Here is a 14,653-nt window from a genome sequence, read left to right as displayed (position 1 = left end):
TTCCAAGAGTTAGACTACATATGGATGAGCCTGTTTCACTCACAAACCCACATGAATACACCACCAAAAGGGCACCACCAAGTTCAGAGTAGCTAACTTCCAAACCAACTCTGAGGCATCAAAACTGTTGGTTGTTTTGTTTTTTGTCTTTCTTCTTAAAATTAAGGCAATGGGATGGCTACAGTTCCTAAAGTTTATTTTATGGAACAAAAATATACATGCATTTTCCTCCTGAAGTTCAGGCACCAGAGTGTGACTAGAGGCCTGTACTCCACAAAACCTGCCCACCAACCCATTAGCCAGTGAGCACCCACAGCGCCTTCCCCTCCTGCCAGACTCAAACTGAATCACAGGGAGAAAAGCACCACAGCACAAAACCTCTCCCGAGTTTTCACAGTGATTCAAAACTTTTGGGTTGGCAGAGGGGAGGAGTTCATTAAAATGAAAAAACCCAGAGCCCATAAACAGAAATTCTGACAATGATGGCCTCCAGGTGGGTCCAGTTCCCCAGCGCTGCAGGTGCCCCACGGACGTTTAACATACATCACCGAACACAGCCACCTAATAGTTCATAACAAAAATTTCAAACTTTGGCTAGTCACCTAACATTTGACAAAGAGGGAAAAGGCACTGAACATGATTTCATGGTGCCCTTATCTGTTTGCACATAGATGATATTTCATTTTGAAAATGTTAAATCACCATTCGAAACCTACAGAATACTTATGACCGACTGTGGAAACACCGAACAGCAGACGCTGATTTGAGGCTGAGCTCTCCTGTCTCACTGCATTCATTACATGTCAAGCTCTCCAAAACCCCAATGGCCAAGAAACTGAAGGACAGGACAAGACTCAAGTCAACTTTTAGCAATTCAATGCACTTTGTAGAAAGGATCTAAATTAAGCATAGAGTTTTGTTCTTTATTTTACACAAAGGAGACCACCAACATTTGCCATAAATTCTTCCAAACTCTTTAGAAAAGCCATCTTCTGTTTCCGATCCAGCGTAGGAGGGGTGCTGCTTGCAGTGAGCTTGTTGAAGGCATCTGCTAATCTCTGGTAAATAACTGGGTCTTGTTGACTTGACAGTAATGTTTCAACCAATTCAGAGTACTCAGCCTATTGAAGAGATAAAGTGCATATAAAAACACATCTTTCTCAAACACGAGATAAGTAGGTCATATCAGTTACTGGATGGTGGGATTCTAAGAGGCAGGGTCTGCCAAGTCTTCTTCACAGTTAGCACATAATCTAGGTTCCATCCAGCCTTTGCCATTGCTAATTCACCTATTATAACAACCTTATGAGGCAAGTACTGTTTACATTCCTGTTTTAAAGGAAATTTACATAATAGTGAGATTACCTAATACATCCAAAATCATATTGCCTTTTAGCAAAAACCCAGACTGTTTGATTCCAGAAGCAATGTAATTACCAATTTCATTGTGTTGCCTCTTTTGTTTTCAAAGCACATTACTCAGGTTTGTTTTACATTTTATATATAACCTAAGTCTGCAACTTTGTACATTTTCTGAGAGGTTCTATAGACACTATGTCCACGCAGTTCGGTAGACAGCAGGTCACACAAGTGCAGGTGAAAAGTGGCGGAGTGGGAGAAGGGTGTTTTGGTCTTTTCTCAAAGTGGAAGTAGGAAATCTGAATTGACTGTGCACTTACAGCTCAAACCAGCACTGTGGCTCAGCGGCTCAGGGAAGAAGGAAGCAGGAGCTTAACAAATATACGGGTATGTTATGTGTATCTTTTATATTGTTAGTGCCCTTCATATTATAGCCTTATACAGAGGTGTGGGAAATGAAGGCAGGGCAGCTTTCTAAGATAAACTCTCTTTCTTTTTTAAACCCTCACCTAAGGATATGTTTTCAGAGAGAAGAAGGGAGAAAAAGAGAGAGAAAAAAACATCAATGTGAGAGAGAAACATCGATTGATTGCCTCCTGTCTTCGACCTGACCAGGGATCGAACCCAAAACCTGGGTATATGCCCTGACCATGAATTAAACCCGCAACCTTTCCAATGTACGAGATGACACTCCAACTGAGCCACCCGGACAGTGCGATAAACTTTCTTGAAAAAAGCTGGTCTGCCACTATTTTTCATTAACTTCTTGGCATATCATGATGGACCAAAATGGTAAAACCATGTTAGTTACCACTGGAAAAGAAGAGTAGGGCATAGCACCTACCAAACCCAGGCATGAGCCAGATGGCTGCCTTCACTGCCCACCTCCAAGGGACAGGCTTGTTCACAGGAGAAGAATAAACTCAAACCGCACCCAGCTAAGGTGACCTGGCTGTGTTCCTGGGCCAACAGCGGGACAGCCTCCTCACCAGTCCCAGGCTCCTGTTCTCTGTCCTACATGTATGAATGTTTTTAAAAAAGGCAACCAGAGCTCAGTGGACAGAGTGCTGACCCTCGAACTGAAGGGTCCCAGGTTTGATTCTGATCAAGGGCATCTACATCAGTTGCAGGCGTGATCCCTGGCCCCGGTCGGAGCGCATGCAGGAGGCAACAGATTGAGTCTCTCTCACATCAGTGTCTCTCTCTCGCTCCCCTTAGGTTCCAATCTCTAAATCAATGGAAAAATATTCTCAGGAGAAAATTAACAACAACAAAAAAGGCAACCAGAATATAAGGACTTATACATTTTCCTAGTAAGACAGGAAGTCAAATGACAGAAAGGCCCCTTACTGGGATGGGCATCATTTCAGGAAGTGAACTTATGAATACCTGCACAAACAATACAGAAGCTGGCCTAACGGTGGCCTTCAAGTACTTTGCCAACCGCTATGAAATCCTATCTTTCTAAGAGAAAATAAATGCAGCCCCAAGGGGCCAGTCACAGAGGATGCTATGGCCTCTACGCTTTAAAAATAAAAAAATTAAAAAAATTTTTGATTGATTTTAGCGAGGAAGGGAGAGGGAGAGAGAAGCATCGATGTGAAAGTGAAACATCGATCTGCTGCCTCCTGCATGACCCCTACATGGGACAATGCTCAACCAACTGAGCCACATGGCCATGGTGGCCTCTACACTTTTTTAAAAAAGTCTTAGTGAACTGCTGGTTTAGTTCAGTGGTTGACCACTTACCTATGAACCAGGTTACGGTTCAATTCCCGGTCAGGGCACATGCCCAGGTTGCGGGCTCTATCCCTAGTGTGGGGTGTGCAGGAGGCAGCCAATCAATGATTCTCTCTCATCATTAATATTCTCTTTCTCTCTCTCTCTCTCTCTCTCTCTCTCTCTCTCTCTCAAATCAATAAAAATACATTTTATAATGTCTTCGTTCCTCTAGCCAATCACTTGGTCTTGCTGGGACATGTGTGAAGAAGCGGGGTAGGGGATAGGTTTTGGGAAACTGATTCTTCACATACACTTGATGGGCATGTACAATAAGGAAGGGAGATGGGTGAGCCAGCATAACTTTTCTTCTTCGGTTATATTGGCCCCACATCAGTGACTGCTTCAGTCTTTAAAGACTCAAAGAATTAGGGAGGGTGAGGGAGGTGAAGGGAAGGGAAGAACACTTTCCATATTGTAGTATGGAATAAATACTGTTGTTTCTCGGCTCTCTGAAGATAGTCTCTTCTGGGTGCCCCATCTCTTTCATCTTGTTTTTCTTACAAAACTGAGTTCCTCAAGGACAGAAGCACATCTCCATTATCCTCTCAAATCTGACTCCTGGTTCCTAGCAATTGTGTAAGGATAAGCTTTAGGGCAAAGGATAGATTATAACAATGCAGAAGGGGTAATAAATGCTTATTAACTGATAAACAGCTTACCTAATTAAAAAAAGCCAGAGCTAATGAGGAGTTTAAGAAACAGGACTACACTGCAACAGAACTGTAGCCCTGAGTCAGAGATCCCCTAAGATCTGTAGAGTTAACACCCACAGTGGATCTGAATCATCTCCTTCTATAATAAAAGACAGCGCCCAAAGGAGCTGCGGCCATACCTGGTGCAGGCACACCAATGTGTAGAACGCCTCACCGGCTGCTGTCGTCATCTCAGTGTTGTGCTTCTGCAGAACCAGCATATCAAAAACCAGCTGAAAGTGCACAAGGAAACCGCTAAATAAAGACACACAACACAAAAATCACACAGTCCTCCAGCTCCTCCCTGCTCCAAAAAAGAAAGAGGGTGGCTTGTGATCAATAAATATATCTGAACATTAAAGAAAGTATTTTTTTAAGTAGGTTAAGATATGATGTAATTACTTCCTGTGGTATAATAATTAAATTATCCAATTACCCATTATATTTATATCAGTTTTTAAGAAAACAGAAGTGGAGAGTTACATGTCCAGAAAGTGGATCTCCAGAAAACAGTGAACAGAAAGTGACTATTAAAGAACATAAGCACTTCCTGATTTGAAAGATTTATGTGTATTGACAGTCCTTATCAAAGCAGGTGACCTCATAACCTGCTATCCAAGCACCTTACCTTCAGAAAGTGCCGTGTCGCTAGAAACAGTGGTGAGTCCGTATCTTGAGCTTTTGCACACTGTTCAGCCAATGGTGTCAGGGCCTCCAGACACAGCTGGCAAACCTCCGAGCTCATTCTGATCATGAAGGTCAAAGAGCAAATGCAAGTAGACTCACTTGACATATTAAAGACAAAAAATTACAGCTATTATCACATGGAGTGTATTTCTAGAAATGAATGCAGGAAAGCTATAGCTTGAACAATGTGTCTTTACTGAGCTAAGTGAGAAAAGACTCCCAAGGTTTTGAAGTGATCCACAAGTGTTCAGGGTCTGCGACTGGAGACTTCCAGCATGTTTTTGATTATGAGGCACACATTGATAAGAGCCTTGCTATTTTCTGCCATCGGGTAGCTAAGATCAGACACTCAGCAACAGCATGTGAAATTATTTGGGAAGCCGGAGCCAAATGTCCCTAGAATCTGTGAAAGAAGAACTAACAACATCGAAATAAACACAGAATTAGGGCAGTTATAGAAATGGTGGCTTTTTTAAGAAATAAAACTGAAATACAAAATAAAACAAAAAAAATTTAAAACTTCAGGTAAGATCTTTCCCCCATGTGATAAGTGATAACAATGCCTATTTAAAGGATACGAAGTCATTCCCAGTTCTAGAGAGCACATCAGACTTTTAAAAAGGTCTTCAGGAAGTTGTGGTATTTTTTCAGGAAAAATCTCACAAATAAATGTAATTAATTTGTAGTATTGATTACAAAGTGTTGGAAACTAAAAAAGAAAAATTAAATATTTAAGTGCTAAATGTTATCTCATTTTATTTTATTTAATACAAAAAAAGTAACAATAACAGGTAAGCTTCTAAGTACAATGACTTTTTAATTGATGTTAGAACAAGAAAAGAATGGAGAGGGAGGGGGGATGGAGAGAGAGAGACAAAGAGAGAGACAAACATTGATTTTTTATTCCATTAATTTATGCATTTGTTGGTTGATTCTTCTATGTGCCCTGACCAGGACTGAATCCAAAAGCTTGGTATATTGAGACTACTCTCTAACCAACCTGGCCAGTGCATAATTTTTTTAAAACACATATAAGATGCCTGACCAGTGTGGCTCATTGGTTGAACATCGACCTATAAATCAGGAAATCATGGTTTGATTTCCGGTCAGGGCACATGCCCAGGTTGCAGACTCGATACTCAATGTGGGGCAGCCAATCAATGATTCTCTCATCATTTATGTTTCTATCTCTCTCCCTCTCCCTTCCTCTCTAAAATCAGTTAAAACATATTGACGGGGTGGGGGGGGGGGGAGAGAGAGAGAGAGAGAGAGAGAGAGAGAAGCAATGGTCTGGAAATCTATGGCCTTCTCACTCTGACACTCATACCCCCCCCCCCCCCCGGCTATGCACATGTGCACAGGCGAACACACCTCCCACTTCCTCTCCATTCATGTCCTTGTCCTCAGCTTCAGACTCCTATGACATCTCATGAAAAGAGGGGTAAGAAAGGCGGCCTCAATTCCATCACACCCAATACTGAGTGATAAAACCAAGGTACAGCACAGACCAAAGGTACAAAATTAAAAACTGTATAAGTCTTGGTTTCTTACCATCCTGTTTCTACATGGAGGGATTTATGAATTCATTCTATTGTTTAATCCCTCAATCTGAGAATAATGTTCAACAAGTAACAGAAGAATGCATACAACTGAAAATCTAACATAATTTTAATTGCTTAATGATAAATGATGAGGGAATCAAAGTTGCTAACATGAGAATGAAATTTCTAAAAGCCCCACTTTTTCTGTAATAACTTATTTTGAATGCAGAACTCTGGGGCAGGAGTGAAGGCCTGTGTTCTGAGCTGTAAACACGACTGTTAATGACACTAACAGCAACTCAAATGTTTTATTTCCACATGTACTTATCAGACAAACAGGTATTCATATCCCTTAGTTAAATCAGAGGGACATTGTTGTCTAAAATATCTTGAAACTTCAAACACACACTTTTTAATGTTCATATTCACTTTCTTCAATTACCTTCAAAAGATCTTGTGACATCAAGGGCAGGATTAGGTTGACTCCATATAAAACAACATCCGCGGCTGACACAGACCTGCTTGCTGCTTGCCCCGGCTCATGTCCCCTAAACACTTCATCTATAAACAGAAACCACGCAGTCATACAGCCAGAATATCAATAAATCTGCAAAGTTGGATACATTCTACCCTTGAGAAATAAAAACAGGTTTGAATCTTAAGCCACAATAAATCTGACTGGATAGCAGGATATCTGGTAAGCTTGCCTTCTGTATTTCACTGTTTAGGATCTCAACATACTATTGTATATACAGATGGTATTCTGTGTTTACATCAAATATTACTATTCAATAATAAAGGAAAACTGCCAGGCAGGTGTGGCTCAGTGGTTGAACGTCGATCTATGAACTAGGAGGTCAAACTTTGATTCCGGCTCAGGGCACATGCCCAGTTGTGGGTTCAAGCCCCAGTGTGGGGTGTGCAGGAGAAGAGCAGATTAATGATTCTCTCTCATCACTTATGTTTCTACTGCTCTCTCCTTCTCCCTTCCTCTCTGAAATCAATAAAAAATATACTTAATATAATAAGAGAAAACTAATGCTTAATCAATGTTGTGAAAAATAAATCTACCCTACTAGTCAAACTATGAGTTAATTAATTTCCATGATAATATCTATTTTATTTTTTAGGTGTGTGGAACTTTTTTAGCTGTAAAGAAATGGGAGAAAATATAGAAATTAACATGTCACATAAAAGAGAAAGTCGTTTTTTAAAAAAAGAGCTACGAGAATGAAGAGTTTATTAACCTTAATCCATGCCTATAAATTAATAGGAATCATAAGACTTAAATAGATAAGCGAGCAAAGTCCATAAACAAACACCCTACAAAACTACCAATCCAATGAAAAACAGTTCATTCTAATCAAGCAATGTAATTTTTTTTTTTAAACCTCTCACCCAAGGATATTTTCTCCATTGATCTCCAGAAAGAGTGTGGGAGGGAGGGAGGAGAGGAGGGAAGAAAGGGAAAGAAACATAGGCATGAGAGACACATCAACTGGTTGCCTTCTGCACACGCCCAAACTGGGACCAGGGATTGAACCTGCAAGCAAATGTGCCCTTGACAGGGAATTAAACCCTTGACCCTTTGATCCAAAGGCTGATGCTCTCACCACTGAAAAACTGGCCAGGACTAAAGTTACTATTTCTGATTCATTAAATTCAAGATGTATTTTTGTTGTTGTTAATCCTCACCAGAGGAAATTTTTCCATTGATGTTTAGAGAGAGTGGAAGGGAGAGACAAAGACAGAGAGAAACATCGATGTGAGAGAGAGAGATTGATTAGTTGCCTACTGCATGCACCCCAACCAGGGCTGGGGAACCTCCAACCAAGGTATGTGCCCTTTGCCAGAAAGGAAGCCAGGACCTTTCAGTCTGCAAGCCAATGCTCTCTCCACTGGGACAAACTGGCTAGGGCTGAAGATGACTTTTAAAGGATAATATTTACATGTTGGTCAGGACATAGTGTGACAGTTACCCTTAAGAGTTATATAGTAAACACCTTCAGAGCACTGTACATACTAAAAGACATAATCAAATTCTGACAGAGACTTGCCCACAGAAATGATTGCTGCATCTCTATTTATAATAACAAAATCATAAATGTTTCAGATGTCCAATATTAGTAAAACTGATTAAATTCCCCAAAGTGGAAAACCACTCAGCTATCAAAGAGTCATAAAAAATTCTTAATGAGGAAAAAAAGGCCAAGAATACATTAATAAAAAGGGCAGAATATAATGCCCAGCCAGTGTGGTTCAGTGGTTGAGTGTTGAGCCATGAACCAGGAAATCACAGTTCGATTCCCAGTCAGGGCACATGCTTGGGTTGTGGGTTCCATCCCTAGTGTGGAGTATGCAGGAGGCAGCTAATCAGTAATTCTCTCCCATCATTTGTTTCTATCTCTCTTCTTTGAAATCAATAAAAGTATATTTTTCTATTAAGAACATAATACTTTAGAAAAAGGGGGAAAAAGATAAAATGGAGTAAATAAAAAAGCAATTCTACTTAAAAACCACCTAATTCTGAACTTCTCCACAGGAGTCTCACTCAATTCCATTTGGAAGAATCTGATCTTCCAAAGCAAGGCATGCAAACCTGAGGTCTGTCTGGGCCGTAAGGCTGTTCTGGCACTGCCCGCAGGCTTCCCTGACAAAACAGGCTCTCTCCGTGGAGGCTGGAACCTGGGGCATGATGGGAACAGCTCTCCAGTCACTAGCTCTGCTAAGAATTTGAGAATGGAGAACAAAGCTACACTGCCAGTTATGCATTTAATAGCCACCTAGCATGTTAATTTCATTTCATAATACTTAAAATATTTTGTTTTTACTCACCTATTAGCTTTATTTTAAAAATAATGAATTAAAAATACTATCTTCCTTTTTACCACTTATTTAAATAGTTAATGCTGTTCCTTTATCATTTTTCTATTTTAACTGTCTTCATTTTTCTATCATCTGAACTTCAATCCTATTTACCCTTATTTTATTCTTTACCCCATAACTTTGTACTTTCAATCCTGAGGATTTTAACCTCAATTTCTTTTCTTAATGTTTTAACAGCTCTCCCTCCCTCCTTTTCTTCTTTTTAAAAAAAATATATTTTATTGATTTTTTTGCAGAGAGGAAGGGAGAAGAATAGAGAGTCAGAAACATTGATGAGAGAGAAACATCAACCAGCTGCCTCCTGCACACCTCCTACTGGGGATGTACAAGCAACCATGGTACATGTCCTTGACCGGAATAGAATCTGGGACCCTTTACTCTGCAGGCTGATGCTCTCTCTACTGAGCCAAACCGGTTAGGGCAAGCTCTCCCTCCCTTGCAATGCCAGCTCTCATTTTTTAGTCAAATTACTCAGGGTACCGGGTTCTGACAGGATGCTTACATCCTGGAAAGTCTACAGAAAAGTTTCCAAGAACCCACCAATCAACAGATTCAGTGTGTGAAACTGCAGGTTGGTATAAAACTACTTTTCAAGGAAAAGGCTCAGTAACTACTTCAGGATTTAAAGGCTCACGCCCTAGAAAAGGTTGAGAATTCCTGAATTAAGGATCTAAGAAATCAGAAAGCATGGGAATAACACCCGTGTAAGAGGCGCCTGGCCCCTGGCAGGGTGGCCATTCCGGCTTTGGTATAGGAAGGAACCACTGCGGGGAGGTGGGTCAGGGCCTTGAAAACAGTTTCACCTGCGGGTTCATGAGTCCACAGACACCGAAAAGAACTGTTTTCCAGTGACTAAGGAAACAGAGAAAGCACAAGCTCAAGTATGGGGCAAAATAAGGAAGGTGGAAAGTTACAGCACCCAGCTCAAAAAGATAATTTTATAAGGAAAAAGTGTCCACAACAATAAATATCTGCAGAACATAAAAGGAGATGCTCAACAGGATAGTTTTCTCACAGAAAGCAAGATTTCTTTCGTGTTAAGGGAAGGTGGGCCGTGAGACAGGAGAGAGGTAAGAGAACACTCTACAAAATACCTAAGGTTTCAATTACTGGTGAAGTTCTCACCTGTAATAATTCCTGGCTGCCAGGCACCAACCTAAGGACCAGAGACTTCTAAGCTCATCCACGAACACTCTACACTCTAAAGGGCATTTCTCAGCATACCCATTGGAAAGTTATTGGAAGGATGACTGACTTCCCAGGGTTCTGCTGTCCATGAGCCACTAAGTGGCTCTCCCAAGCATGGCCTGTGAGCTCCAGAGTTCAGCATTTTCCACCCCAACAAGAATTCCCAAGCCTCACTCCAGAAGGCTTTCCAGGGCAGCCACCTCAGGACACGGAGGGACCAGTCAGTAAAGCCTCACACTGAAGTCTGCTGCCAGGATGTGATTCTAGTCCTGCAATTTACTGCTCCACATCTGTGGGGAAGTGTTTCTGCAACTGTTCCTCATCCATAAAATGAGTGTAGCAGTGGTACCTGCTTCACGCCATTTTGATAGGTATAGTACCTGGCAGTTGGTAAGAACCTAACAGATGGAAGATTTTACTATTCTTCTTACAAGAGGAAAGCCAAGCAGAAAAGACCGGGGGTTGCGCCCTCACTGTAGTGACGAGTGATGACATTCTCATCTATTTTATAAACTGAACTTCCTCATAGGATTTTACTTAACAAAAATATCCATTGCTTTAACAAATATAACAATAATAACAAAGCTTACACCCTACCTGTATCACTGAAGTCTATGAATTCTTTTGACAGAAGGTTTGTAAGGAGTTCCATAATAAGAAGTAGATCCTGGTATTGTTCCTCCTCGGCTGTGACATCCACTCTCTGTCGCCCCAAATTATTCTTAGAATACACTTGCAACAAAGTGAGGCAGGCTTCATATAAGTTCATCGCTTTGGACTAGAAGAAAGCATGCAGAAATTAGGCTACCAAAAATTTTTTAAAAAATATTAAATAAATTAAAAAACATAGTCTAATAAAGTTACTTTAAATCCCAACGATCTCAAATGCTTTTTTTAAAGTATATTAAAACATTAATAAAAATGAAAAAATACACACTTAGTCATACTTAAAATATTAACAATTTTCCAGCAATAAAATTTAATATCCTTTTTGTGTTGTTTTTTTTTCACTTGACTAGAGATGGAAAGACTATGGCAACAGAACTACTTTATTGCTGCTATTCAACTTCTTCACTGATTTTAATATTTAAAATTGTATAACTTGCAAAAACACAGAGTACCAAACAGTGGTCTTAAACATGAGAATGCACTGTCATGCTCTCTCAATAATTTACCTGTGACTACATTTTTAATATTTTAAATATAACCTCAATTTCAAGTAAGTTCCTTTGATCTAGTAAAAAAAACAAACAAAAAAAAAACAAGCCAGGAGCCCATATTAAATGATTTGGACAACAATTAAGCTAATCTGCTGCTAACAAGTACAAATATATGTTTAAGGCTGTTTTTAAAAAGCTTTCTAGCCGAAACTGGTTTGGCTCAGTGGTAGAGCGTCGGTCTGCGGACTGAAAGGTCCTGGGTTCGATTCCGGTCAGGGGCATGTACGTTGGTCGCGGGCACATCCCCAGTAGGAGGTGTGCAAGAGGCAGCCGGTCAATGTTTCTCTCTCATCGATGTTTCTAACTATCTATCCCTCTCCCTTCCTCTGTGTAAAAAATCAGTAAAATATTGTATAAAACAAAACAAAAAAAAAGCTTTCTAGATAATTTAATGGAACAAAACATGCATCTTTGCTTACTAAATATAAAAGGACTTAGTGTGTCTAAACACTTATCTGACATACAAAACAGATATACAAACTGCCATTAAAATTTTTAGGCTTGCACTAACTGGTTTGGCTCAGTGGACAGAGCGTCGGCCGGTGGACTGAAGGGTCCCAGGTTCAGTTCTGGTCAAGGGCATGTATCTTGGTTGCAGGGACATCCCCAGTAGAGGGTGTGCAAGAAGCAGCTGATCTATATTTCTCTCTCGTCAATGTTTCTATCCCTCCCCCTTTCTCTCTGTAAAAAGTCAATTAAATATATATACTTTTTAAAATTTAGGCTTTCCCTGTGGCTCAGTGGTTGAGCATAAAACCTATGAACCAGGAGGTCAATCAAGGTTCAATTCCCGTTCAGGGCACATTCCAGGATTGTGGACTTGATCCTCAGGGGGTGGTGTGCAGGAAACAGCCAATCATCGATTCTCTTTCATTGTTGATGATTCTCTCTCTCTCCCTCTCCCTTCCTCTCTGAAATCAATTTAAAAAAATATTAAGAAAAAAGAAAACCCTTAAAAACAAAACTTAGGCCTTAGTGTTCTACCACAGAGAAATGATCAAAGTTCTCATCATAATTCATTTGATTTATCAAATATTAATATTCCTCATTTGAATTATTTGATTTAATAACATATTAGCCCAAAGAAATTACTGATTACATGTATTTAGGGCAAGCATTTATATTCATACAACATGCCATACTCTGAATTCCAATTTCTTTTGAAAACAGTATTTTGAAAAACCTTTCGGAGGCATAAAAGCACTACTGATAATATTTATTAAATTTGAAGGCAAATACCTATTATTTTGTTACCAGTGGCCTGGTGTATGAAATTCGTGCACATTAAAAGGGGATTAATTAGAGGAAATATTTTAATATTGTAATTTGCCCTTAATCTATAATAGAAGTATCAGAGATTAAAGCAAATTAGTAAAATGTATCTGAAAATCTTCTCCTGTCAGAGTCTGGGACACACCAAGGGACCCAGAGTCAAGTCCCCGCCTACTCACGTGCACTCAAAATCACGCAAGACCCAGACCCAGCCACCCCCAGACCTCCACACTGGGCTAGATCCAGACCCGGCTGGTCAAGCCCCTCTGGTGGGGAGCACAGCCTCAGGTACCCTGGCCCAGCACTGGGGCGGGGGGCACACTCTGAAGTCCCCCGTCAAGCCCCGCTGGGTGGGGGACATGGCCTGAGATCAAGCCCCTCTGGGTCGGGGGTTGTGGCCTGAGATCCCCCATCCTGGCGCCAGAGCAGGAGGAGCAGCCTGAGGTTCTCCCGCCCAGCACTGGGATGAGGTGCGCACCTTGAGGTCCTGCGTCAATCCCCGCAGGATGGGGGGCACAACCTCAGGTTCCCTGGCTTGGTATGGGGTGGGGGGCGCAGCCTGAGGTCCCGTCAAGCCCCACAGTGGTGGGAGATGGGGGCGCAGTGTCAGGTCCCTGCTGATTGCTTGTTAAGGCTCGTTAGGGAAACTCGGCCTCCACTGTGGGTACAGCCATCTTGTGTTACAAAAATCCCGCCTCCACTGTGGGCGCCATCATCTTTGTGGTGGAGTGATGGTCGATTTGCATATTCCCTCTTTATTATACATGATCTCCGAAAGCATAATAATCTGACCACTCTGTGTGTGTGTGTGTGTGTGTATATATATGTATGTGTATATGTATGTATATATGTATATGTATGACACCTGGTGCATGAATTCATGCATGGGTGGGTCCGGCCAGCCTGGCCAGGGGGAGGGGACATGGGCAGTTGGCCGGCCTGGCTGCTGGTTGAGGGGGAAATTTACATATTAACCTTTTATTATATAGGATATATAATGAGTGGCCAGATTATTATGTGTTCAGAGATCATAATATTAGGTCTAGTAATAATTAATGTCGTTTTCTAATACTTTTTTAAATCGAATTTATTTAAACAATACAACAAAATTTAATCAACAATATAGTTGCCGTTGTTTTCTACTACTTGTGCCCAATGCTCAGGAAGCATTTTAATCCCTCTGTTGTAAAATTCTTGTGATTTTGATGCAAAAAATTCAGTCAATGCATTTTTGAGGCATTCTTCATTATTAAATTTTTTTCCAAGAAGAAAGTTTTGCAAAGAACGAAACAAATGGTAATCGGAAGGGGCAATATCAGGAGAATATGCAGGTTGAGGGAGAACTTCCCATTCCAACTGGCGCAGTTTTTCAGCAGTGATTCTTGCAGTATGCGGTCGTGCGTTATCGTGGTGAAGAATTAGGCCCTTCCGATTAATCAGCGCGGGTTCTTTTCCTCTTAAAGCTTGGACTAACCTTTCCAATTGGGCACTATACACTGCACTTGTAATGGTTTGGTTAGATGGTAAAAGTTCATAATGAAGAATTCCTTTAAAATTCCACCAAACACACAACATCACTTTTTTCGCATGCAAGTCAGGTTTTGGCGTGGGCTGCAGAGCCTCATTTTTGTCCAACCATTGAGGCCGCCTTTTCAAATTAACATACAGCACCCATTCTTCATCTCCGGTAACAATTTGCTCTAAAAACGGCAAACGGTTTTGACGAGAGAGGAGCGAACTGCAAATTGTGACTCTTTGATTACGGTTGTTGTCGGTCAACTCATGAGGAACCCATTTTCCAAACTTTTGGACTTTGCCAAGTGCATGCAATTGATTGGAAATTGTTTTTTTGTGAACAATTTAAAGTTGTCGCAAGCTCTTGTTGGGTAATTTGAGGATTTTGCACCAAAAGAGCTTGAAGAGCTTCTTGATCAAAATTGGACACACGGCCTCGACCACTCTTGTCATCTAACGAAAAATTTCCCTCGCGAAATTTCTCAAACCAACGCTGGCATTTTCTGGCGCT

At 40.9% G+C, this 14,653-nt stretch overlaps 1 protein-coding gene across 2 annotated transcripts in view; it reads right to left on the bottom strand.

Moving 5' to 3' along the window:
- Positions 1-898: 898 nt before the first annotated feature.
- XPO4 (exportin 4) overlaps positions 899-14,653 on the bottom strand; it is a 129,265-nt gene continuing 115,510 nt past the window's right edge. For both annotated transcript variants that reach the window (XM_084878548.1, XM_084878547.1), the window contains 6 exons: positions 10,733-10,913; positions 6,504-6,622; positions 5,099-5,229; positions 4,462-4,579; positions 3,974-4,066; positions 899-1,121 (listed from right to left, as the gene is read on the bottom strand). In XM_084878548.1, coding sequence (XP_084734674.1) covers positions 924-1,121; positions 3,974-4,066; positions 4,462-4,579; positions 5,099-5,229; positions 6,504-6,622; positions 10,733-10,913 — 840 coding nt within the window. In that variant the 3' untranslated portion in view covers positions 899-923. The remainder of the gene's footprint in view (positions 1,122-3,973; positions 4,067-4,461; positions 4,580-5,098; positions 5,230-6,503; positions 6,623-10,732; positions 10,914-14,653) is intronic.

The sequence above is a fragment of the Pipistrellus hanaki genome, assembly GCF_964339955.1.
Source record: "Pipistrellus hanaki genome assembly, chromosome: 3".
NCBI classification, from domain to species: domain Eukaryota; kingdom Metazoa; phylum Chordata; class Mammalia; order Chiroptera; family Vespertilionidae; genus Pipistrellus; species Pipistrellus hanaki.
This window is presented reverse-complemented; position numbering and strand designations above follow the sequence as displayed.